This window comes from Micromys minutus, assembly GCF_963924665.1.
Source record: "Micromys minutus genome assembly, chromosome: 5".
Taxonomy (NCBI): domain Eukaryota; kingdom Metazoa; phylum Chordata; class Mammalia; order Rodentia; family Muridae; genus Micromys; species Micromys minutus.
In genome coordinates, this window is record NC_137974.1 from 3,757,186 (window position 1) to 3,784,742 (window position 27,557).

The 27,557-nt window shown below is 42.7% G+C and overlaps 1 protein-coding gene across 1 annotated transcript in view; it reads left to right on the forward strand.

Annotated features, from left to right (window-relative positions):
* Nucleotides 1–27,557, forward strand: part of ENOX1 (ecto-NOX disulfide-thiol exchanger 1) — a gene marked incomplete at its 3' end in the record, with an annotated part of 494,647 nt that overhangs the window by 457,629 nt on the left and 9,461 nt on the right. The window contains 2 exon segments of the mRNA XM_080917124.1: nt 18,260–18,362; nt 25,502–25,587. Coding sequence (XP_080773250.1) covers nt 18,260–18,362; nt 25,502–25,587 — 189 coding nt within the window.

Sequence of the window (27,557 nt, forward strand, 5' to 3'; positions counted from 1 at the left end):
TGCATTTTATAAGTGTTGCTCTGTCATATTCATAAGGAGAAAGCTAATAGCTGTTATAAAGAGTAAGACTGAATAAAGAATCATCTTCTATCATTTTTAAAAGCTTTATCTTGGTCCTCATAATATAAGTTAATATTTAAAATCACTGAAAGCACTAATAATGGATACCAGCTAAAAAATTAGCTTCTTTATCTGTCTAAAAAAAGGAAGAACTTTTATGTTACTTTGGAATGATGGAGCACTGTAAACATTTATGGATCTAAAGGATGAAAAAGTCACAGTGATCGCATGCGCTTTCCCACTGTCTTTTCTACCAGCTCCCCGTTGGCTTCACATGGCTCGCCTGGGCCCAGGGAGTGCTGACCAAGTTTCTATAATGGCTGGTTTGTGTGTCCGCATGGTTCATCCTCTCTGTGTATAGGGTATCGCCTTGGTCAGTGTGATTCAACAGATATCAGGAAGGGCCAGGCTTTCTTCTCTCCCGAAGGTAATGGCCGTGGTGTGCACACACCATGGGTTTCATACTGGATTGTTGCTGAAGTGGAGAGAAAGGACTAAGCAGGGTGAGCAACCAGGGCCCTGAGGGTGGTGGCGGGGGGGGGGGGTGAGCTAGCAACACAAAAATGACTCAGGAGGAAATGTTTGCAACCCAAATACTTCCCACTCCACCTTCTATTTTCCCAGTGCCTGCGATCTCTAGACTGCCTTTTCCAAGGGATACTGGCTTATCTGTTTCTCCGTGTTTCTCATCCTCGGGTTATTATCTGCTGACCCCCAAGACTGGCTTAAACGTTAACTGGTTTTTCCCTCCTCTAATTCATTCTTCCTTCATAGCAGCTTTCATGCCTCCTTCCCCCTCTTTGCTGGGTCTGGACCATGGGTCTCTGCTTTGTCACCTGCCCAACCAATCCTGCACAGGGCTCTTTCCCTTGGTCTCTTAAGAGTTCACCTGACGTCAGCTTCCTCTGGTCATATGTGGACCTGTCCCTCAGTGCTCACTGCCATGCACACTGGAGTTAGAGGTCACACAGATCCACGGCAAGTCCTTCACCATCCTCCTGGTGGCCTCCTGTCTTGTGGCCCTTTATGCCCTATGACACAAGCATTGCTGAAGACCCTGCTGGTTCCCAGCCATCAGTAGGGGACTGTCTCCGTGTTTCACCAGCACGCTACATTGGCATCAGAGAATTTTTCAGTGGAAAACATAGTAATGGGTGCCTAGGGGCTTCTTATAGGCAGCAGCACGTAGCACAGCCATCCTGACCTGAAATGGGATGGTGCTGGCTCAAGTCTACTTACTTATCATGTTGCATTGGTCGAGCCGTTAGCTTTTTGGTGCCAGATTTTCCTCCTCTGCGGTGCAGAACTGGAGCCCCTGAGCTCATTCGTTCGGTTTGCTCTGCACTGTCAAGGTCTCCCCCGGACTTGAACTCATGCTCCTCCTGTCTCAGCTTTTCGTGGGGTGCTTATCACATTACCTCCCTCCATGAAGTCCCAGCCTTCACCTCATGTCTCTAGCTGCTGCTCCTCATGCTGGAGTGCCAGTTCTTACTTCATCGGTGCTGTGGGAAATTCCAGAGAACATGGTCCCTGGAGCTGTCCCCAGACATAATGCCTATGCTGTAGACCCAGCCAACCCCACTGAGGAATGTCTCAGAATATTAAATACGGCCATGCTGCGATGAGTTGCTGTACTTGGGCTGAGGGCACAGCCCACTGTCTCCTTTTCAGCTGTCTCTCTGATGCAGACACCTTTTGGGCCTCTGGGGCTTACTCTGAGCTGACCCAGCACATCAAAGGATACTGGAGAAAGATGGAGGTGAGAGGCTTTGGCCTTTAGGACTGGCGATGCTGAGATCCAGAAATGAAATAACATCAGAATCTCTATTTCCCTTTCTTTTTGATAGAGTATTTTTTAAGCTGTTTCTTTAAAAAAAATATTTTTTCTCCAAAAAAATTCTTATTGGAAATTCTCTGCATTTACATTTCAGATGTTATCCCTTTCCCATAATCCCATTCTCCCTCCCATTGCCTTCATGAAGTTGCTCCCTCTCCTAACTACCCTCTCTCACCTTAGCACCTTGGGGTTCCTCTACACTGGGAAAACGAGCCTTCCCTGGACTCAAAGCCTCTCCTCCTATTGATGTCAGAAAATGCTATCCTCTGCTGCATATGTACCTGGGCCATGGGTCTCTCCATGGTATTTTAGTTCCTGGGGCCTGTGGTGAGTTTGGATAGTTGATAATTTTGTTTTTCCCATGGGGTTGCAGACCCTTTCAGCTCCTTCAGTCCTTTCTCTAGCTCCTTCATTGGGAGCCTCCTGCTCAGTCTGATGGTTAGCTGTAAGCATCCTCCTCTGTATCAGTATGTCTCTGGCAGAACCTCTGAGGAGGTATGCATATCAGGTTCTTGACAGTAAGCACTACTTGGCATCAGCAATAGTGCTTGGGTTATTGGGCGCATATGGGGTAGATCCCCAGATGAGGCAGTTTCTGGTTGATCTTTTCTCCAATCCCTGGTCCTCCATTTGTCCCTTTATTTCCTCCGGTGAATGTTTTGTTCTTCCTTCTAGAGAAAGACTGAGGCATCCACTTTCTGGCCTTTTCTTTGAGCTTCATAAGTTCTGTGGATAATTCCTTGGGGATTTCAAGCTTTTTGGGCTGGTATCCACTTAATAATGGAATACATACTATGAGTGTTCTTTTGTGACTGGGTTACCTCACTCAGCATGATAGCTTCAAGTTCCATCCATTTGCCTAAGAATCATGTAGTCATTGTTTTTAATCGCTGAGTAGTACTCCATTGTGTAAATGAACCACAATTTCTGTATCCATCCCTCTGTTGAAGGACATCTGGGTTCTTTCCAGCTTCTGGCTATTATAAATAAAGCTGCTACGAACATGCTTAATTGAGCATGTGTCCTTGTTAGATGTTGGAGCTTCTTTGGGGTATATGCCCAGGAGTGGAATAGCTGGGTCCTCAGGTAGTACTATGTCCAATTTTCTGAGGAACCTCCAGACTGATTTCCACAGTGGTTTTACCAGTTTACAATCCCACCAGCAGGAGAGGGGTGTTCCTCTTTCTCCACATTCTCACCGGCATCTGCTATCACCTGAGGTTTTATCTTAGCCACTCTGACTGGTGTGAGGTGAAATCTCAGGGTTGTTTTGATTTGCATTTCCCCAATGACTGGGGATGTTGAGCATTTCTTTGGGTGTTTCTTGGCCATTCAGTATTCCTCAGTTGAGAATTCTTTGTTTAGTCTTATACCCCATTTTAAAATAGAATTATTTGATTCTCTAGAGTCTAACTTCTTGAATTCTTTGTATATATTGGATACTAGCCATCTATCAGGTAGGACTGGTAAAGATCTTTTCCCAATCTGTTGGTTGTCATTTTGTCCTTTTGACAGTGTCCTTTGCCTTACAGAAACTTTGCACTTTCATGAGGTTCCATTTATGAGTACACTGTATCTGTCTTCAGACACACCAAAAGAGAGCACCAGGTCCCATTACAGATGGTTGTGGTTGCTGGGATTTGAACTCAGGACCTCGGGAAGAGCAGTCAGTGCTCTTAACTGCTGAGCCATCTCTCCAGCCCTTTTTCCCTTTCTTTTTAAATGACTGTGCAAGTGATTTTATTTTGTGTTTTCTAGAATTTTATGAATAAATAATTGTACTTACATCATGTTTCCTCTTTCTTTCACTCCTTAAACTCTTCTCACAGGGCCTGCCTCCAATTCTATCTCAAATTCATAGCCTTTTATTCTTTAATTATCATTGGTATATGTACAACATTTACATGTACAAATACACTATGCTAAATTCATTTCATGTTGTTCCTATTCTTATGTGTTTAGGGATGACTGACCACTTAAGACTGGATGACCTACCAAGGGGCTCTTCTCTAGAGAAGACCAATAAAGACCTAATGACTTCTGAGGGGGGAAGAATCACTTTTTTAATATTATATTTTTATTCACTGAAATTTTCATGTAATGAATTTTGACACTACTCACTTCTGATTCTTCTGTCTGCCTCCTCCCAACCTACCCCCACCACCCCACTCCCTCCCATTTTCATCTCCTCACTTATGTTTAATAACCCACTGAGTCCCATCTGTGCTGCCCATATACTCCTGATTATGGGCTGTCCACTGTATGCTTGGCCTACCTGGGGATGTACCTTTAAAGAATCCTGAATCTTCCAGAAGCCATTGACAGTCAATAACACCCCTCAGTCGGGGGCTGAGGGAGACAAGCCCTCCAGGTTAGATGCCTGCTGATTTCATCTTCTACAGGCAGGTCTTTTTCAGGGAACATCAACTGTTATAAGTTCCCCAGAACACCAATCGTGTCATGCTGAGAAGACATGGTTCACTCCAAGCCTGTCCACCCTCTGGCTCTTACAGTTTTCTGCCCTTCTATTTCTTGATGGCCTTAGCTTTAGGATTTCTAAGCCATAAGAATCCCATACAATCCTTCTCACTCTTTGGGGTGGACACATTCTTCCCCCTCTCCATCCATGGGAAATTCCTGTTTCATCATTTGTTCACATTAGAGTTCTTCTAGCCCCTCTATCTGTTTGCTTTTCCACTCCTCCTCTTTGCTCTCTTCTTCTCAGTAGTGTTAGAAATGCAACATGCTGGCTGCATAGTTCATGAAGTTTTGAAACCGTCTGTAGAGATCATTCCCATCTAAGCTGCCTTTCTACAAAGAGAAATATAAAATAAGATTCCTGGCAAGTCAGTGACAATTACCTAGTGACTGTATGGAACCTTGCAGAAGATGTGGAGGGTGTGTCTCTACTGTCCTTCCTCCCCCAACCATAGTCCTAATCCTAGGAAGACTGGGTTTAAAGGGACTAGTGGAGACCAGCATGCACTTGCTTGATTGCTTGTCCTACTTCCTGCAGGTCGGAGGGAAAGGTAAGGAAGTAGTTGGTTAGCATCCTCACTCTTATCTACAGGGCCTCTGACTTGATGAAATGTGCATACAAATAAACAACACATGGTCATAGGACAAGTAAGTCAGAAAGGGGGCAAACCTTGTGCAGTTATGCCAGCAGAGTCAAAGGCAACCATGAATTTCTACCATATAGATCTTCCTGATTGGCTCATTCATCTTGCAGAAGCAGTCATCCTAGAGGGCCTTAGAAGTCACATAACGGTGGTCTCTATTTTAATGGTGTGGGTATGTGAAATGTATTCAGTATATTATTTAATGAAATGCCTATCTACTGGAGATGCTTACATAGATTTCTTCAGCATGAAATTTTCATGTCTTTGCTTTCTTTTCATTTCCTCTTAAATTATAAGGATAAAAGTATAACAGAATTGCCATAGAAATTTTGAAAAATATTCACCATTCAAACACAACAAAGTTAACATTCTTGTATATCTATTTTGTAAGATGGCAGTAAAGGTCTAACACTGTATTTTTCCATGGATTTAGATTAAATGTCTACTCTATATTGTGTCAGTTCCACAAATCATAAAAGTGAATAATGAAACATTACACTGTACTCAGAGATGTATAGTTCTCAAGTTTGGATCTCAAAGCAACCCTGGGGGATAGACACATTGAATTTGTTTTGCATAGGAGAAAGTGAAGGTTTCCAGCAATGCTCTTTCTGAAGCTATCCAGTGTGTAGATCATGGGGACAGAATTAGAACACAGCTCCACTCAACCAAGTGCTTGCTTGCTTAGATATGGGAACTGCACTAAAAGCTTTATTGGAGAAACAAATTGAGATGGAAACCAATTTTCCACAAATGTTCAAGTGGTCAATTGCTGCATCAATGGCATGAAAATAGTTTCCAGATAATGAAAGTTTGCAAGAAACAGGTTCCTTTGGGAGACGTGGGACTTGTGCTGTGTATAAAAGGGTTTAAGTTAGAAGTAGTAGGACAAAGAAAAGAGAAGGTTCTAAGAACTAGAGGAAATGGAAAAGTACCAAGCTGTTACCAACCTGGAAACTTAATGTCTACTAGCTACCGTTCATAATGCTGGAATGTTCTATCAGTGGTATTGAGTGGGAAAAGTCATCAACAGTTTACCCAGCTGTGAACTGCAATAATGACCAGCCTAACAAGATGTGCCCACTGGTGTATTATTAGCACACATTATGGGATTGACCAACCACTTTCTGATTGGCTCCACAAAACTAAACCCTTGCCTGGCACCACCAACTGGGCTGGAAACCCATGGCTGGCTAGGTCATAGACCCTAGGGTAGAAACTAGAACTACTATTCTCCTAAATGAGCATAACTCCCCCTAAGTTCTTATCTGTATACTTAAAGATTAGTACATCTCTCAGCCTTCATCAGAGAAGTTTCTCTTTGCACTAATGGTGGGACCTCAATTTCACACCCCTCCCCCACAGAAGAGGAGGTGGAAGGTTGTAAGAACCAAAGGGAATAGATATCTTCCTCAAAGCAGTATTGCCAACCCTGACAGAACAATCGCACACATGAACTCATGGTGGTTAGCGCTGCCTGAAAGAGACTTGCACAAGATCAAGCTGGCCAAAATCACCACATTGATGAGCTAAGAACTCAGATTGTCCTACTCCTGTTGAGAGACTATTGGCAGACTGGTAGCTGCTGTGGAGAGAGAGTCACTTTTCTTCAGGAATTATAGGACTTTTAGGGGAGCATTAAGAAGGATTTGAGTTCAGTTTTGTTTTGTTTTGTTTTTCCGTACATGATGTGATTCCACGATTCATAAAAAGACTACTTGTACCTAGCACCCATGGTTTAGACAAGTAGCTTCCTGATCCTGAGACTAGGAGATGATCAGCAATCTTCTAAGCTTCACCATGTGTTAGCAAAAGAGCGGAGGTGTAAGGTCGAGTATGTGGTGACTCTTTGACCTCTCGTTTTAAATTTATTTGGTTGCTTGTTTGTTTGCTTACATGTTTGTTTGTTTTTGAGGCAGGGCCTCCAGTGTTGTCCTACAGCTTGCTATCTGGTCCAGGCTGGCCCTGAACTTACAGAGGCCTGCCTGCTTTTGCCTCCTAAGTGCTGGGGTTGAAGATATGTGCCACCATGCCCAGCTCATTTTGAATTTGAACAGGCAGTGGTTGGTTCAAGGGGACAAGCTCAGTGCTGATGTTGACAATAAGGAACAGAGACTTAAGAGTTAGACTTGTTCCTGACCGAGCCCATGAGGATGAAACAGAAGAACCTTGATGGCAGGGAATGAAGAAATGAAGATGGAGCTTTGGCAATGGCCAGCTTTAGGGTGTCAAAGGGAGAATGAGGTGATAGACAAGCAGAGGAAAAGAATAAGCCAGTGAAGATGAAGTAAGACTTAGGACAAAGGTTGGAGCCTTATATGTAATAGAAGTAAAGCAGGTGTCTTGGTGTTGGTAATGTCTAACATGCCAGGATAGGGAGAATGAGAAAATAACCATCAGAAAGGTGGCTGGAAGCCCTTCAGGGTCTTTGCCTGTGGTGCCAGTGAGCAGGTTATGACTGTAGATACTAAGGCAGTCTATACAGTAGGTGGGCACCACGTATACAGGAAGTTGTACATGAGAAAGAACTAGAAATAAAGGCACAGAAGCCACTGGTTAATTAAACGAAAGACTCACAGGCCAGTTCCTCCATCTGCTTTGTCTGGGAGCCTAGTAGACATGGAAGGGAATTAGAACAAAGGAAAGTAAAAACACAGTCCTTGCTCTGCAAATTGTTGTCTTCCCTCTGTTGATGAACACCAAGACTGCTTGTGACTTGGCTATGATGTGTGGTGCCTCAATAAACAGAAATGAGTGGGTCTCTGTGGCTTGGTGGCTTAGATTCTTTTGGGTTCATCACCGAGAGGTACAGTGCACCTGGATCATATGGTTGTTCTATTTTTAGTTTCTTTGAGGACCTTTAATACTGATTTTTTTTATAGTTTCTATATTAATTTGCATGCCCACCTGCACTGTAAGAGTCTTTCTTCACTGATGTATTTTCAGTGTTGGCCATTATAACTGTAAACTTGATTTGCATATTCCTGATGGCTAAGGATATTGAGCATTTTTATGTGTCTTTTTATCAAGTGTCTTTTTATATGTCCATTTGTTAATTGTATTATTTAGGTTCCCATCTCCCACTAGGGTTAAATTTTTGAGTTCTTTATATTCTAGACAGTTTCCAGTAGCTCACGTTCTGTAATGTTTCTTTACTCTTAATTTTTCTTTTGCTCTGTAGACACTTTGTAATATTACATATCTCTGGCTGTTAATTCTTGTAAATATCGTCCATAGTTGTTAGAAACCTCTTCAGAAAGTACTTGTACCTGTATCTAAACTGGTTTTGTTTGCTTGTTTGTTTTCCCTTAGACATTTCAGATTTGGGGGACTTACATCAAAGTCTTTGATACATTTCAAATTGATGTTTGTCTAGGGTAAAAGATGTGGATCTAGTTTCATTTTTATCATGTATAAATATCTGTGGTGGTTTGAATAGGTTTGGCCCTCAGAGATTTATGTTTGGCCATAGTAAGTGGCACTATTAGGAGTTGTGGTCTTGTTGGATGAAATATATCACTGTATAGGTGGGCTTTGACATCCTAGTCCCTATGTCTAGTACATAGATGAGACCTTCCTCCTGTCTGCCTATGGAAGATAGTCTCTTCCTATCTGCCTTTGTGTCAGGATGTATAACTCTCAACTCCTTCAGCACCATGTCTGCATGCACAGTACCATGCTTTCCACAATGATGGTAATGGACTAAACCTCTGAAACTATAAGTCAGCTCCAATTAAATGTTTGCCTTTGTAAGAGTTGCATTGGTCATGGTATCTCTGTGTAGCAATGGTAAACCTAATAAGACAAAATTCAGTTTTCCCAGCACTATCTGGAAAAGGGATCTATCTTTTCTCCAATTTACATTTTTGACACTTTTGTCAAGAAGTAAAAGGAAATATCTATGGGAGTTTAGTTCGAGGCCATCAATTCAGTTTTATTGATCTGTCTGTTTTAGTGTCAATATCATGCTATGGTTCTGCAGTATAATTTGAAAACAAGTGTAGCCTCTCCCATTGTTCTTTTTGCTCAAATTTGCTTTGATTATTTGGGATACATTGTGCTTTCATATGAAAGCGGGGATTTCTATGAATGGTTGTCTTAGTTAGGGTTTTATTGCTGTGAATAAGTGATCATGACCAAGGCAACTCTTATAAAGGCAAACATTTAATTGGGGCTACCTTGTAGTTTCAGAGGTTTAGTCTATTGACATCATGACAGGAAGCATGGTGTTGTGCAGGTAGACAGGTGCTGGAGAAGGAGCTGAGAGTTCTACATCTTGATACACAGGCAGCAGAGAGGGGATGATCTTCTGCAGGTTGCCATGAGGAGAATGGGTAGAGGTTAAGACTAGGAGACCTTGAAGCCCACCCCACAGTGAGACACCCCTTTCATCAAGGCCACATCTACTCCAACAAGGTCACACCTCCTAATAGTACCATTTTCTGTGGGCCAAGCATTCAAGCATGTGAGTTTATGGAGGCCAAACCTACTCAAGTCACTGCAGTAGTGAATGCAATGAACCTGTTACCTGCAACCTGCAGCAGAAATTCACTTATATAGTGTGAACACAGGATGCCTTTCTACCTTCTAGTATCTTCTATAGTTTGTTTTTCCTTCAGTCTTACATTTTTTCACTGGATAAGCCTCCTTGGGTTTATTCCTATGTGGTTTTGAAACAATTATGAATGGGACTGATTTCTGTTGTTTTATCTCAGAATGTTTGTCATAGGTATATGTTGCAGTAAATATTAATTGATGGCTTAACCTTTTATCTAGTATGGAGCTGAACACACACCATGTGGTCTCACTCCACTTGGTGCTCCATGCCACCGCTAGGAATTCTGGCTCTGTTTACTCTACAGCCTTTTTGCTGCTTCTGTCTGGGTGGATGCTACCACACTGATGTGTTGTTTGCACTCACTTCCCCTTGGCGAGTTGTCACCAAGCCTTAGGCACACACATCCCAACTCTGTGGCAGGCTTTATGTGTTCCACCAGTACACCCTTTGAACTCTATTAAGTAGTCACATCAAAGAACACACCAAACTACTCTGATCCAATAGGTATAGTATAATTTGCTAACCTTTATAAGTCAAATGATCTTATATAACTCCATCCTTTATAAAATATTCAATAACAACCTTATTTATGAAGAGATGTGCCGAGAGAAACACAAACATCTGCCTCCATCTTTGTTCCTTCTGGAATCTCCTCCTCCTCCGTTTTCCTGGCCTTTTCCCCTGCTACCTCTCCACTGTCCAATCATGTATCACCTTAATATCAACCCACAGGTATATATGATTTTCACATGTTGTTGATTGTATGTCCTACTGCTTTTATTCAACATGTTTATCAGATCTAAGAGTTTTCCAGTGGAATCTTTGAGGTATTTTAAGTATCAGATCATAACATTCACAAATAGGGCCAACTATGATTTCTTCCTTTCCTATTCATTTGCTTTAGATTTATTTCTCTTAGTCTGGTTAAAACCTCAATATTAAGATCTACCTACTTCTCCAGTTTCATCTACCAGCATGACTGTCTCATAGACCTTTGTAAGAGTTACTTCTTGTATCTGGAGTTCAGTGTCCCTTTGTGCCCAGTATCTCTAAAAGTTTAGAATCCCCTGGCATATAGAGCAAGCATTTTATATACATCTGTATATGGCACAGATGATATTTTTTGAAGTGATCAAAAGGGGAAAACTGAGTTCAATTGAGTAAGATTAGAAAGAACACTTTATCTGTTTTTTTTTTTTATTTTAGAGTACATACTCTCTATTTTTGTAATGTGGAATATAGTTGAGTTGTACAGAGCCTACTCTTTGTCATTCCTTTGGGGCGTGTAATTCTTTGTCCATCACTATAGTTTTTTCTCTTTAGTCTCCTGCACTCTCCTGTTACCACGTGATTATTGACTTCCACCCCCAGCTCTGAAATGCCCAGGATCTAGGATACAATTTCTACAATGCCTAGTAGGCATTCTTATACTGCTTCTATTAAGCAAAGGAGGATAAACAAATAGAGGGTCTTCATTACTTTTTGCTAATATTAACTTCCCTCATTTGATAAGATCTTTTCCATTGACTAGAGATTTATACTAGTAATAAGGACAGTGAAGTTTTTAAGAAAAGATAACCATGTGTAAGTTGTGATTCGGTACCCTTGGAAAAATATAGTAGATAGCATAGACCTTATTGTATCTGTTAGAGTTATTAAATTGCTTCTATCTCTGTTGAAACTCTAAACAGAAATTATTTAATTCATCTAAAAAATAAAGAGATTTTTGTAGCACAATTTGAGTCTGGGTCCCACCTTAAGAGGCTTTGCAGATTTCAATTTTACATTATCTGACACCCTTGGAGTGGTCACCTTTAACATACAACATTATGGTTTGTCTCTGTGCAGAACTGTTCCCATCGTGTTTTGACGTGTGTCCACTTGAGACTTATCATGTGAAGCCTGTCAACCTAGCATCACCAGACTTTTGGCCTCAGAAAGATGCTCAAACTTCCCACACTGGCACTGTAGGGACACTTTCCATGTACTATAACGTGCTAAGTAATACTAAGAGTGTGTGTTGTGGTGACGGGGTGATAAACCCTTGATGTGGAAAATGTGAACTGGCCAGCTCCTTGTCTCAGAGAGTCAAGGTTCCTGCTATAAACTCCCGAGAAATGCCTCAGAGAAAGAAGGATGAGGACTTTGTTTCTCAGATAAAATCCTGCATGTCCCATTTCCTTTCAACTATTTCGACAAGCTCCCATACAAACCTGAGTTCAGAATTTCTGAAATTGGACACATCATCTCCTAAAGTCCTATATTTCTCTATTTTCCCTGTTTGCCAGGCACCTAACTCATTCCCAGACTCTATCTATTTAGTTCCACCTCATAAATATGTTTTCTCCTGCATGCTGCACATTATTAACTTAGATTTGACCCTCATTACTAAGAGGTAAAAATGACATTGTTACCATAGGCTCCCACCTTGTGTCCCCGTGTCCCCTTTCATTTGCCTCCAACCCAATGTCCTAGAACGCAGAGCTGTTTATGTATACAGCTCTTCCCTGGTTAAGGCTTCCAGATAACATCTGAATGCTCTAAGAGCTACCTACTTCTACAGTTCCAACATGTCTGCTTCACAGATGCTTTGTAACAATGGCTTGTCATACTCCAAGTGTCATCTCCCTGTCACTTTGTGCTCAGATACCCTAAAAGCTTAGAATTGTTGGTATTGAGTAGGTATTTTATATGTGTGTGTGTCACAGGTGATGTTTTTCAAGTTTTCAACAATAGAAATCTCAACAGCAACAAGGTTTTAGTTTGGGGGATTAACTAGTTTCTTATTGTTTCTGCATGTTTAATTTACTTTAATATTCTTGGTGGTGGATGTTTATGGGTTTTTTATTTGGGTGTGTTTTTAGAAACATCAGATCTCTGTGTTTAGAAACTGAGTAAAATCTCACATGAGAGTAAAATATTGCCTGTGTTTACTTATATTTTTGGACTACCACAAACTTGCAGACTACTACTAACTGTAATTATCTTTTTCAATTAAGCAGTGGTGTTATAAATGCAGATTAATCAGATTATCCTTATTTTTCTCAGGAACCAATAATTTATAAGTCACAAACACAAAAGCACCACTTTCTAGTAGGTAGAAAGAGGTAGACACACAGCACATCAAACAGCTATTTACTATCATTACACTGTCTTTTAGTACATAAAAATATTAACGCTAATTTTAAGGATAGCATTAGCAAAATATATGACATGCATGGTCACCTATCTGGAAACCTATGTGACCTTGAATTAGACCCATGGCAGGCTTAAGTGTAGAGGCTCAGACGGGTAATTTTTGAGTCGTCACAAGTCTGTCTACTTCACTAAATGATACCCAAGTATCTAGTTATTAGGTTAGACATACTTTTGACTATAATGGAAAAGGTCATATTCACTTAGAGACAATGTATCATGGGCGACAAGCACTCCTTGAATCCTGTGTAGTCAATGGGTCCTGTCCCACTTTCCAGCAAAATTTGTCTCCCTTCTTGAAGCCTTAAAAAACAAATACAAACACCAGAAACATCCCAAAGCCAACCCCAGCTCTCTGCAGGCCCTCTGGACAGTATGGGTTCTCTGTGGGGAGTTGGTTCTTCTCCACACCACTGCCAGTGAAGACAGACCGCAATGTCCAACAGCAAGGTCTGTTTCCACAGGAAGGCAGTTCAGTCTTTCATCTTCACTGGTCCACCCCTATGCCATTTCCAGAACAAGCCACAGCTATATCTGGGCTCTAGCCGGTGTTATTCTTTAGCATTTATTGGGGCCCTATTCAACATCTGTTTCTTAATGACTCCAGCACTGGAGATGGAGACAGGTACCGAACAACACCCATGGGTGGCATCGTCTGTGTGCGTTCACCACTCCTTACCAGCTCCTGACATGTTGGCTTCCTCCACCACCCACTTCCCTCACTCAAACTGAATCCTCCACTGTGAGCTGGCCTCAGGACATCACTCCATCTTAGCAACTAATGTAGGCCTGTTGTCTGCTAAACTCTTGTGTGTAATTTCATTTGTCTTCAATTATTCAGGCTGTGAACAGATCACCTTCTCAAAGATACTATTTTCACTTAGCTCTGTGGTTCATTATTGGCATTCTCTGACGATGTAACCATCATCTTGGCTAATGTTCTTCTTTCTTCTTCCTAATCCTGTCCTGGGAGACGTCATAGAAACCCAGCCTGCATTCATCCTGTTTGCCATCCTTACATTGCCAGGCATGAAAGCACAGTGCACATCCCTGTTTATTGTTAGTATGAACCATGCACAAAACTCAGCAGACTTCTTGACCCCATTAACCAAGAAAGATGAAATTTACATAGTCCTTATGCACTCTCATTGTGAACACTTGCTCTGGAAATGCCATATGTCGTTTCTTCTCGCAAGGAATTCCTGTTTGTATCCCCATTACTCTGTAGAATGCTCCACTCCCATAAATCTTAAGTTTTGCTGTATTTTAAAGTTCATTGTGTGTACATGAAAAGTTATTGATATTTTGTATATATTAATGCTGGAAACAAATACAGCAGCAATTATTCCTTAGCCACCCAGTTTCCCAAATAACTGCCTCTTAATATTTCAAAGCTTAGGTCTTAGCTGGGAAGACTCTCAACCAGGTCATCTAAGTTAACAGACCAGCTCGCCCATCTAGCCACATAGCCAGCTAAAGCTTCCAGGCCTTTAGTCAGGTCTGTCTCCTCTTGTGTCTCCTGGTGAAAGTCCTCTTCCTCTTTCTTCTTCCCAGAGTTCCTTTCTCCCTCAGAATTTATCACTAGGTCACCAGCCTGACAGGGTACTTATAGAAATATTACAGACAGCAGAATGGTAGCTGCCATCCTTCAGACACAAGATATTCCCCCACAGTCCCCTCTTTAGTCCAACAAAAGGCTCTTTTCTTTCAATATAAACTGAATCCAATAACAACCATGAAAAACCATCAAGTATGGCTCAGATTATAGCATCTGGTGCATAAGCATTTGGCAGTTTGGAGATAGTACTCTATTAAATCTATCCTATCGTGCTGAGTTAGAGTTTTACATCAAAATCATTTTTTATCCTAACTTGTATTACCATCCAAAAACAATTTCCTTTACCTAAAACATCTCAAATCCCAAAGAACTTACGCTTAATTGTGAGATTACAACTTTCTAGTATCCAGCGCCATCGGAGATTTGAGAAAGAATAAGTATCACCCAAGTATTTAGGAAGTACGGGGACGCAGCTTCAAGATTTATACAGGTACAGAGATGGCTGGTGGCCTAGATGGTCCCCAATAGACTCCAAAACACTGGAGCATCATCTTCAGCCCTCCGTCCCAGAGTGACCGACAGACCTTTTATAAAGCATCTTCTATCTTAGGGAATTGTCGCCATGGTGATGAGAACATCGTCTGTTATTGTTGAATGGAATGTTCTCATGCACCTTTTAGGCCCATTTGTTCTGTCTTGTGGCTCAAATCAGGTATTTCTTTGTTCATTTCCTGTCTGGATGACTAAGAAAATTTGATATTGAAGACCCCACCCATCTATTCTTGTATGTAAGCTGGTTTTTATCCCTCCAAGTGGGTATATATATATGTTTAGTTATATCATCTGCTGAGTAATATGTGTGACGTTTTTATCTGTCTTTGCTCTTTCACTTTAAATTCTTCCTCATCCGATGTCATGGTCCCACTCGGATGTTTCTGTTTGGGGCAGCATATATTTATATCTTGATTTTTGCTTTCATTTTGTTATTGCTGCTTGTTCTCTTTGACCACTTTGCATATTTCAATAGATGAGCTTAATCCATTTACACTCAATGTTATTAATTATCGACTCCCTCTCTTCTGCTAGTCACTTGGTGCTTGTTGTGTGTGTTGTTTGGGTTTCCTTTGTGGTTCAGTAGCTTTCCAGCAGGCTAATGTTGAGTTACCTTTCTCTTTTATACAACTATTCTAGGGAGTGTTATGTGCCTGTGTGTTTTCAAGATGGTAGCCACCATCCTGTTGTCTGTAATATTCCTGTAAGTATCCTGTTAGACTGGTCTCCTAGTGATAAGTTCTGTGGTTTTCCCTGATTATTGGGTATAGTAATCTTGGATGGCAGGGTTTGGAGGTGGGGGATGCTCTATTGTTGCTTTTTTTCTTTCAGGACTTTGGTTATATCTTGCATTCTTCTAGCGTGTGAGGTCTCTGCAAATAAACCTTTTAAAAATCTGACGGGAATTCTCAAGCCTTTTGCTTGCTGCTCTTGGAATCTTTATTTGTACTGTATGTTCGGCATCTTGTCTATAATGTTTTAGGGAAGGGTTTTGTTTGTCAAATTTAGTTAAGTCTATTGAGTTTCTTATACTTGAGTATCAATACCTCTTTGAAAATTCAAGACTTTCTGCTCTTATTTCATGAAGTAGGTTTCTAATGTTCTTTCCCTTCTGCGATGTCTGCTTTCTCATTTCTTTAGGTCCCCTGTCTTGTAAACCTTGTAAAATGTCCTTAGTATAGTTATTTTGTTTTGTTTTGTTTTTTTTTCATAGATTTTCTTTAAATTCAGATCTATTTCTGGAGATTTCCTGAGTTCTTTTGGAGGCTGTGTGCTTCCTTTTTCTGTTCCTTATATCCCTGTACTGATGCCTGTATGCCCTGTGAAAGACTTGCCGCTTCTAATTTTATGAAGCAATTTGTGTAGAAAGGTATTTTGTTTTTTATTTACATTGGATATATGGTGCTGGTTGGATCGATCTCTTGGCTTTATTGTGGGTGTTCTCAAAAGTGTAACCTGTATGCGATTTGTTTGACTATGGTGGTATCAGCAGTGTATATTGGATCTCAGTGGTAGATTGAAGTGATTCATGAAAATAGTTTTATGCCTTCGCAGTTCATACAGGTTTCTAAAGGAGTATATCCTTGGCTATCACAGTGTAGAACACTTAAGCACGGGGACCTGTGATGGCAGCTGCCACCGCCTTGGTGATACAGGTATAGGTTGGACAGTCTGTCCTAGATCCTAGAGTACAAGGGACACCAAGGATGTGTGAGTCCCTGAGCCATAGACATGAAGCATCCTTCGATCCAGGGTACTTAGGATGAACATAGGACATCCCTGGGCTTCCAGAAATGACTCTCATATGTTTTCATTCACTGGATGGGAAAGGACCTTCCATGTTTCCCATAGGATGAGCACAGTAATACTGGGAATGGGGCACTGGTCACCACAGCCTCAGGATGTAATTGTCAGTTGTTCTTGGGCTTTGAGTACAGTAGTTGCTCCTCTGAAGCTGTGGAATGTGGGTGGCCTTCAACAGGTCCAAACGACAAATACAGAGTATACCAGGGCTTTGTTCTCAGTACCTGTTGCCCACAGACCATGGCCTGTGGAAAATACCTTTCCTACATTCCCTGGGGTGTATTCAGATGGCATTTGTGTACATCACGCTGTTATCGATGTCCCTGGCAGCATGTAACATGGAGATCATCCCTAGACCTGTAGGACCCGAAAGAGCATTTGCATCTGTGATTCTGTGGCTATAGAACATGGATGAAGAGAAAAGTGTGGTTGATGCAGCCTAGTTCTGTGGGTCCTGAGGATGTAAGATTCCCCAGCAGCTTCTAATAGCCTGTGAAGATAGATACACAGGTTGGGAGCATTTAAGATAAAGTGGCATCTAGCAGTAACTGTCTTAATTGCTTGGACTCAGGTGTTTTTCTGCTTACCTTTCCCTTACAGTGCAGAGCATCCCCCTGCCTCCTTCGCAGCCAGAGACCCAGTGTTAACATTTCGGTTTGCTCCATTCTCTTAGGCACCATTCTGACACTGCATTTTACTTAGAGGTCCTGTAATTTTCAACCACTCACCTCAAGTTACACTTGTCTCTTTGTTGTCTGGTACTTTACCCATGACAAGTTTGACTGCAGGGTGTATTTATTCAACCATGTTGGATTTCCCTCAAGTGGAGGGAGCCTCCTTTCAGTTAGGAACTTCCCTCCAACAAAACTCAACTTCCCTGGTGGCTACACATACGTGCAAGCCACTTGGTCTATCACATCACACTCTATTTCAAGTTATAAATCAATAATGGGAGGCTATGAGGTAGATCTTCATCTCTATCTTTACGTTTGAGAAGGCCATGAAAATAATTCCAAACAACCCAGGCTTGGCATATCATGGTGTGGACAGCTCTTGTTCAATTCCTTATTATTTCTAGTTAAAAAACCAACCAGAAACCAAAACCACTCCCCAGGTTTGCCTTCCCGACTTCCTTGTCCATAAGAATCCACTGCTCCTGTACTCTGCCTTCTGCTCTTTCTCAGCTTCTCGACATTCCTGAGGTCCGTGTTCGTTCAGTCATTATATAATCAGTCCTTTGTAAGCTTTGATACATCCCCCAAAATTCCATGTTTAAAATAAAACGTATTATCACAGGTACAGTCCAATACAACCTTTGTGGATAGAGGTGTTTGGTTTTGTTTAACTGACAAGAATCTAATATAGTTTTGTCAGATTTGCTACTCTTAAACTTGGTTGTGTGGGATGGAAGTTAGGAGCCTGTTATTGTACAAATAACCTTAAGATTTTATCTGCACTTCTAAGAGGAAGCAATGGCCTGTTCTATAGAGTTTAAGAAAATGGTGGGGTCTGTTCATTAAAATGCATGGGGTCTGCATAAATACCTACATGGCTTTTGCATTTTAACTTTATAGGAAATCAACGTGTTGACAGTTGCGTTGGTTAACCAAGACCGGGAGAACAACACTGAAAAAAGAAGCCAAGGCTTAAAATCTGAGAAGGAGGCCCTGCTAATAGGTAAGAGAAATCTCTTCTTATCCTATATCTACAGAAATCCTCTCCAGAGAATCAACTAGGACAGTAGTTTAGTAATGACAACCATCTAACTTTCCAAGCCTCCCAATCGGAGGTCAGACTTAGTTCATCAACATTATGCAGTGTACATCTCAAAGGAGTGTCATACAGACTGGCCAGAGGTTCCTTCTCATCTGGAGCTGGAAACATTAGGTAGTTGTCAGACAGAAAATCAGGTTCAAGAAAATAGGTTAATTCACATCTCGTGTGTCAAAAATCTGAACTTTAAAATTTAAAAAGAGGTCCTGTTGGATTTTGTTCAAACGTTCATAAGCTAGGCCAGGCATTTAGGCAATTTTGAACCTGGAGATGAGCCTCTAAACCCCACAGCAGAGGCTCCATTCCAAAGCCAGCCCTGTAATTCTAATAATTAACCACTGTATCCAGAGTAATGTCGTTAGGATAATTGGGATTGTCTAAGCCAGATTCCCACACCATGTAGATTCATTTAGTAGAAATGAACAAGAGATGCTGGTCCCTAAGGAAGAGAAAAAGAAAATAAGTTATTGTTTACCTACAATATTCACTTGCCCCAAAAGATACATTCCGTGATCCTGGCCGCCCTAGGTAGAGACCCTGGCATGGGGGTTCAGGCTCCTGGTTCTGCAAGGGGGTTAATGGTGAGGACTGAGACCACAGTACTCATGAGGCCGACTGTTTTCCCCCAGGTCATTATCTGGCAGAAGCAACATCTTCTAAATATTGCATCCGCTCCTACCTTTAAAATGACAGGTTCACTGGGGCCTGCAGAGGCTGGCACAGGAGAAATTAAATTCAAAAGATAGTCCAAACTCCATCCATCACATATAGATTTTTCAACTACAGGGTTATTGAATGTGACATCAACTTAGAGATACTCCAAGGGAAACCAATTATTTTTTTCTCTCTGATGATATACAGCTGTAATAATATGCCACGCACATGTCTCAAGGCACGCCGCTGTGCTTCAGTTGCAGGGACCCGAAACGAGCCCATGCGTAGCTGCTAACCGGCTTCTTCTCCCCTGATTACTGCCCCCTACAGTGCTTTGGGTATATAACAAAATTCATAATGGTCTATAGGAAACTTCCTGGAAGTGTGAATAATACTGACCACTTGCAACCTTTTAAAATTTAGAATGGGCCCCTACATTGTTTTCCTTTTCATTCGAGATTTTACATTCTCCTTGGGGAATATATTCCATCTATGATGTCTTTTCAATAGTTCTGTGCATACATAGTATAAAATATGTATGTAGATTATAAATGTGTTTATATATATACATATTTAGTCAGTTTCCACAAAATGTTAGGTATATGCTTAACTATTGTAAGTTCTGAATTGTTTATGTGTATATGTATGTGAGCATGTGCACAGGTACCCACGGAGCTCAGAGGAGTCAGATGCCTCTGAGGCTGGAGTTAGAGACCATCATGAGCCAGCTGATGAGGAGCTGGAAGTCAAACTTCAATCCTCTATGACAAACACTGTTACCTGCTGAGCTCTCTCCGGCCCCTAGTTATAGTCCATTAACAGAGGAGACAGGAGTGTTGATAACTCTCTACCTGTAATTCCTTTAGCATCAGAAAAAAAAAAAAAAAAAGAAAAAGAAATGAGCTATTTCAGTGTAATAAAAAGACAACTATCAGAATCTTTGGTAAAAGTGTGCACAGCAGACTGAATGTTCCCCTCACCATTAGCCCTTGGAGCCAGCCTACCTGTAAGCAGTGGGTTGGAGGAAAAAGAAAACAAGGGACACACTCATCCCCAGGTGGCCCACGAGAACCTTGTACCACAGTAGAGGCTGGAGACTTCAGTGTTTGATCAACATGAACCAAGCAACAATCTTTCCTTCTAATTCTCTGTGGTATTTTTACCTTCCTTTAGTAATGGCTTAACAAAAGATAGGACTTCCTCCCACAAACACATACTCTTCTAAAAGAGAGCAATCCTTTTGACTCCCCAAAGGGTCCTGTGATGGAGAAATAGGCTGCCATAGCCTCTGGAATTAAGGAAGGCCCCACTGACCTAGTTACCATTCGCACTGCCATGAGGTAGCCTGAAAAAAGTGATGTAAGGGAGAAAGGACTTGATTGGCTCACAGTTTTGAGGCTACTGGCCACGGAGGTGAAGGAATCACAGCAGCAGGGCTGTGAGGTCACGTGACACCCACAGACAAGGAGCAGAGAGAGAAATGCGTGTGCGCAGCTCACTTCCTCCTCTTAAATATTTTTATAGACTCTTGGAGAATTTCATACAATGTCTCTTGATCATAGTCACCGCCCATTCTCACCCCCAACTCCTTCCAGACACTCCCCCATGTTTACCAGTTTGAAGAGTGTCTTGTAGCAGCTGTCTTGGTCCTCTGGCTCGTGCAGTATTTCCACCTATACCCCTCCTCCATGATGTTCCTGGAGCTTTAAGTGTACGGGGGTTGTTACTGTGATAATTGGGATAGTTATCCCAATCAGGTGACTTCTTCATTTTGACCAGGTATGACTTTCTCTAGTGAGTTCAGTCTACTACAGCGAAGATACCTCTGTGACACAGGGTGACAGCCTCGTGCAGCTGTGGTGCAGGGATAAGAGTGTTTCCAATGCAGTGAGGAATTACATGCTTTAAGAAAGTGACAAAGTTCTCCTCTCGGCCCCATGCCTTCCCCAGTACTTGGCTAATTTAGAGAGCCAAGCATGGATTCCTTCCTACGAGTGGGCGATAAGTCCTAGTAAGTCGCATTGCTCACCCCTAGAAGACAGTGCCACCCACTGTCGCCTCTCTGGGGTATCTTGCTGTGCTGGCCACTGTGGTATGCTGGCATCCCAGCTGGATAGGACTACTGCTGGCTTTTTTCCTTGGATGCTAGCATGGCGTCTTATGATACTATGAGAATCGATCACCAGGGAGGGGCCAGGGCTCATCTAGATTGATGTCTCCAAATCCCATATATGGGCTGTGCTGTGTCTTCAGCAACAGGACCTTAACTTGTTTTCCTGGGGAGCACCAAGGGCACCTGCAATTGCTGTGGAGTCTCTTGAACTCCCATGACCACTAACTCAAAATGAAGTTTTCCCTGCCTGGCACCGGGACTTTTGTTAACCTGTAGAGTTAAGGCGTTGTCACCCTGATTGTCACAGCTTCAATGAAATGTGTGTGTATACTTGTGTGTCATTAAACAACCATAAATAATATAATCCCTTAGAATTTTTTTCAGACATTCTTAGTGTTATCTTTCCTCCCTCCCCTCTTCCTGTGTGTCTCCTCCCCTTTCCCCTCCCCAGTGAAATCTCTCCTATCAGTTTTCCCCATTCCCCTTCATAGTAACTGTGTCCCGCCCTCTCCAGTGTTCCTTGCCCCACCCAAATCCTTCCACCTTGGGCCCATTTTAGTTTCCTGGTAGCAGCAGTTACTTGTGGGGTAAGTCTGGGACTGTAGAGTATATTCAGGCGTCCCAACACCCTCTCAGGACACAATAATTTTATAAGAGAAATGACACACATTTAATTTGCCTGGAAGATAAAGGGAGTGAAAAACAAACTAAACGCATCCGACTGGATATGGAAATGGGGTGGAACTTGGAGCGCAGAAGCCAGCTAGCTCTGCCGTTTGTCTGGTAGGTGCATCAGCCAGAGCAGGTTCTGTCCGTTCTCATTGTTTCATTGATTTATTGTGTTGTGACAAGGTAATAAAACACATCAGGACACTCCATATCACTGTGCAGTTAAACCCCTTTTAGTTTGAGCTGGGTACTAAGTAACTTTCCTCCAGCCTCCCTGATTCTGAGAACAAATCAGCTTCTTAATGGTCACCGAGCATCTCCACACACCTCTGTTGCCACTGTGGTACCACTGGTTCATGTGTATCCCCTGTTAGAACCCGAATGCTCTGCATTATACCTGGGGCTAGGGAAAATACAGTTGACCACACAGGCACTACCTGTACAGAATGTTGGATGGTAACTTTTCGGGGTTCTTGTTGAACAGAAGTGAGGCTGCAGCCCTCCTGTCTAAGCATAGTCTCTCCAGAGCACTGTGACTCCCACAGCCTCTCTGTCCCTGTCTGTCCAGCCCCCTGGGAAACTGTTCATTTCCCCCAGCATCTTAATCTGACTTAATCCAAGCTGCACTTGCCATTGCTGGATCCAGATGGTGATCTCCCAGAAACGTTCTTTTCCTGGGCACACAGAGGCTGTGTTTTCTCTTCCCTCACGCCTCTCACAGTCCTTCCGTCACTGGGGTTTCCTTAGCTGCGTCTCTGAATCTCAGCCTCCTCAGCCTCAGTCTCAAGCGCCAGTATTTGTTTCCTGAAACATCTAGACCTTATTCCAAGGCCCCCTACTGGCAAATGGGGCTCTGCCTCCCACACACAGCCCCAGACGTGAGCCACAGTCCTCTTGAGCCCTGGTCTGTCCTGATTGTGTTTATCATCTGAAAGTATTTCCTTCAATACTAATGCTTGCGTTTACCATCTATGTTGTTCATCTAGACGAAAACCCACACAAATGGCCCTTTTCTTCTGGCTCTCACTATGCCATGCCCAGTACCTTGCCATCATATTGCCAGCCGATGCTTTAAAGTAAAAACCTAACAGAAGTGAGTGGTGGTGAGGGAAGCGAGTACTATTTGGTTCATTCAAGCACTACCAATTTGGTCTTAGTGAGGTTCAAAACAAGGGTAGAATGGATGGCCCTGATGGAATGCTTTCATGTGGCCTGCCAGAATGGGCCTTCCAAAGAGAGCTGCTGCTCCTCACGCAGAGCTGGTTTGCATTCTCTCAAGTAGCTTTTAGAGCTCTGAGACACGTAAAAAGCCCAGTAGGACAAGTCTGCTCCTTTTATCCCACTTAGACCGTTGGCTTACAAATGCATTTGGCACCATTGGGAACACATTCTCAAGTAGGGAGGCTTGCTGCTCCATAGAAATGGGCAGAGCACCAGAGCCCTTCTGCTTGCAGCCCACCTGTTCAGCCGCTTAGCCTCCGCTCCACGCTAGACGCTGCTCCCAGAGTGCCTGAAATGAGTCTCCGTTTGGGAGCTTGTTGGCATTATTCATTAGCTTTGGAGTTAAGACTATTAATCCCTCGCTTTTTTCTCTATTAAGAAATATTTATTTTGCTTTATTCTTGAGAATTTCAAATATATACATACATACATACATACATACAATGAAATATGATTATATCCACCATTGCCCACCTCTAACTCCCCCTATGTATTAACACATCTTCCTCTTAATTTCATGTTTTGGGTTTTGTTTTGCATGCACACATATAAATACCCTCCTAAGTTTAACCAGCTTGTGCCGCATATATATGTGGGGGTGGGGCAGGCACTGGAGCATGGGAAAACTACCTGTGGTCACAGCATCAAAAGCAGGGTCCTCTCCCCCCTGTAGTTACCTACTGCTCACAGCTCCTCAGTAAGGGGTGGGACCTAACAATCACCCACCTCACCTGTGCCAGGATTTGGCTGGCATCTCAATACGGGCATCTACACCCACAGACCTGGGCTACTCTCAGCCTTGGTCAGAGAGGTTTCTTTTTGTAGTGGTCAGCAGTCAATGGAGAGATGCGTAACTGGTCAGAGCTTTCAGAGTGAGAGACTGAGCTCTAGACCTAAATGGGACATCTAACCAAACCTTCTCCCAAGGTTCAGGGACACTTTGGAAGGCAGAGAGTGTGGAGAGAATACAAGAGCGGGGGATGGGGGAAATATTGTGAAATGCTGTCTTCTAGATAGGACCTGGCTATTGTGTGCAAGAACTCACAGCAGCTATAGTGACCTGCACACCACCTGTATAGCTGTCCCTTTCCTAATCCGTCGAACCACCTGGTTTCTTTCACGTAGCCATAGAGACTTAATTTACAAAGCTGAATCTGATTCTTAAAATGAGAAAAACCAAGCATTCAGAACAGAGAAACCACTTTTTCTCAAGTGGTCACTTAAACATGTTAAAATTACCATCATCACCTATAGATAGTCTATATTATGCCATAAAACTGTAGATCGGAAAAAGACCTGCTCTCTGTGTCACAGAACTGTTTCTCCCTCCCTCGCTCAAACCTCATATGAGCAAAACTCAAAGACAATAGAGAAACCTCATCGAGACGCTCATTCTCCTTCCAGATACTAAGATGAGCTGGGAACTTGTCTCTGAACCCTGGCTAGTTCACACTAGCATCCCACACCTCACAGAGGAAGACGGGGACAAACACCAACCCTAATCCGTTCAAGGTCCCTGCATTTTCCCCAGCACCAGTTCCCTCCGTGCACAGTGTGGGAGATATAATACACCTCACTCCTGATTAAAGACTTTAGCCTCCATCTAAGTCTGACCTTTTCACCATGAGCAACAAGGTCTGTGGAAATGACTCCCTCGCAATTCTGGTTTTGGACCCGGGAGCAGGGAGGATGGGAAGGAAAATGATGCTTTTCAGTTCGGTCTCGACACTGATAATCCAGCCATTTGTCAGTCCAACCAAGCGGGAAAGGATTTCTGCAGAGCACCGTCCGAAGACCTTTCCCAGTGACGGCCGTGTGAGTTAGAGCAGAGAAGAGGGCTCCCGGGTCCCTGTCCCAGACAGCCCCAGCCTGCAGATGTGGTTGGAGTTGTGTGGAGCCTTGTGTTGGGATGTGGATTACACACGTTTCATAACCAGAGACTGTAATTATCGAGGACACTGGAGGCAACATGACCTCTGACACACCTGTCTAGCTAATTTCAGACTACAAAGTCCATTGAGAGAAAACAGATGATTTTAACCTTCCCCAAAACTACAATTTCAGATCGGCAAAGGTAGCATACACTTGATGGTTGAGCTGCTTCCCAGAGTCTTTGTTTAGAAACACCTCTACCCATCCATGCATCTCCCCAGAGTCCAGCCATGCTAACCCAGACGTCCTCATTCCATGAGACAGCACTTGTGTGTATTCCCTTCTGCTGTAACACTGTTGCTGTGTGCAGAGTGTGGTGGTGGTAGATCCTGGTTGAGAAGTGTTAGAAATGGTCAGAGTTGGTGAGGTGAGATGACATTGGCTAGCTGACCAGAGACTCCCCCCACTCTCCTCCAAAGACCTCACAATGTCTTTTTGTTTTGTTTCAATGCAGGCATCATATCAACGTTTCTTCATGTCCACCCCTTTGGAGCTAATATAGAGTATCTGTGGTCATACGTGCAGCAGCTGGACTCTAAGGTAACATGTTTGTAAAATTGAACTTTCAATGTTGGAATTCAGCACGTGGCTTGCTGGCTGTAGGTGGACGCCGCACGGGCTGCATTAGGAGAGAACGCCATGGCAGCCCCTCTCAAAGGACCTGGGGCTTTGGCAGACAGTTGTCGTCCACTTGCTTTTCTTCATACGAAGAAAAATCGGTTATTTAAAGTGACAGTGACTTGTCACAGTCTATGGATGTCAGAGCTCTTTGGAAAGCTTGTGAGAGATTTGAAACTACAAACTGGCCTGAAAGTTTCAGAGCCGAGGAGGAAGACATTGTGAGGGTGGCCAATGAGATGGGTTCCTCGGGTCACACTCACAAGATTCCATGCTCCAGGCCACATGGAGGGACCGTCGATAGCGTAGAGATCTGATATGATGCTCGGGAAAGCTGTTTTAGCATTATTTTCTAAGTGTTAAGGTAGAAGGGGGAGGTAGAATTTCTGTGTTGAGTTCAGGTAAATAATTGAGAAAGGCTGCAGCTGGAAAAGCCGTGTCCTTTACAAGGGCTGTCTATGCGAGCCAGGAGAGAGCCGGTCACTATAGCCAATGACCTGAGAAACCACACAAACCAGAAAAAAACTGCATTAACGGTGCAGAAATAAACAGAAGCCACCTCCAGGCACAGAAAGTACTGAGCCTTGTGCTACCAGATGCTCCGCCTGTAGCTCTGTCCCTGTAGCTTGCTTGTGGTATCTCGGCCATCCTCTGTATTCGGTGGTCAGCACGGATTACAGGATTACATTACCACACTGCATTCTCACTTGACAACGGTGATTTTACCAACTCAGGATCACAGCGCCGCCTCCCGAGCTTTATTAAGTAGACCTGACACTTCCCCCTTGAGAGCAACTATCCTGAATTGCAAGTGGTGGTTTTAGTCTTAGACTTTTATGAAAGATAAAAGCAGTTAGGTTTTAAACTTTAATGTTTTCTCTCTGTGCACATTAATTGTACAGATTAGGGGAGTGTAGTTTGTTTCCCTAAATTCCTTCAGAATGTGATCAGCTACTCTCTCGTCATCCCCCAACAGCTCGTTTATGAATGAGGACATGTTGTACCTGTCTTCCTGTGCTGGCTCATAGCACTTCACCTAATGTCAAGCTTTCTTCTCTTTACCTAAGTCGACCACACAATATGGCTATTGTAGAAATTATAATCAGCAGGGAGATCTATCTCCTAACTAAGATGTCTTTGGGTAAATACCCAGAGCGGTATAGCAGGATCATACAATAGTTCTGCTTTTAATTTTTTGAACTTAGTTTTATTACATGTATACATTTTGTTGGACTACATGTATGGACTACCATGTTGGACTACATGTATGGACTACCATGTTGGACTACATGTATGGACACCATGAGTTTGCAGTGCCTGCAGAGTCCAGAAAGGGTGGAGCCCTGTGGAACTGGGCTTACAGATGGTTTGCTAGCTCCCATGCAAGCGTTGGGAGACAAAGAGCCTCCTCTGAAAGAACAGGCAGTGCTCTAAGTCACTAAGCCATCTCCCCAACCCATACTCCATGATCGCCATGGTGGATGGACCAAATTATAGACCCACAGAATTACAGTGTCTAAGGGTTCCTTTTCCACACCTGCTAAGCAGCATCTGTTACTTGTTTTTTAAATAGGGTGAGGTAGAGTCTCCAGGTGATTCTGATTTGCAGTTCCATGGTGGCCAAGGAACTTCAACACTTCATACACTAACCATTCACGCTTCTTCTTTTGACAGAGTTCTTTAGTTCAGTTCATCTGCCCATTTATCGACTGAATTCTTTCTCTTTATTACTGTTAACATATATGCACAAATATAACAGTCTGAGTCCATTTAGTGTCACTCCCATGCATATCTTTTTAGAAATGACTACTGGTATTGGATAATCAGTTAGGGGCTCATCCTTGGGAAGACTAACTCCTCCTTTCTCAACAGTCATTAATTGCCTGTAGCTC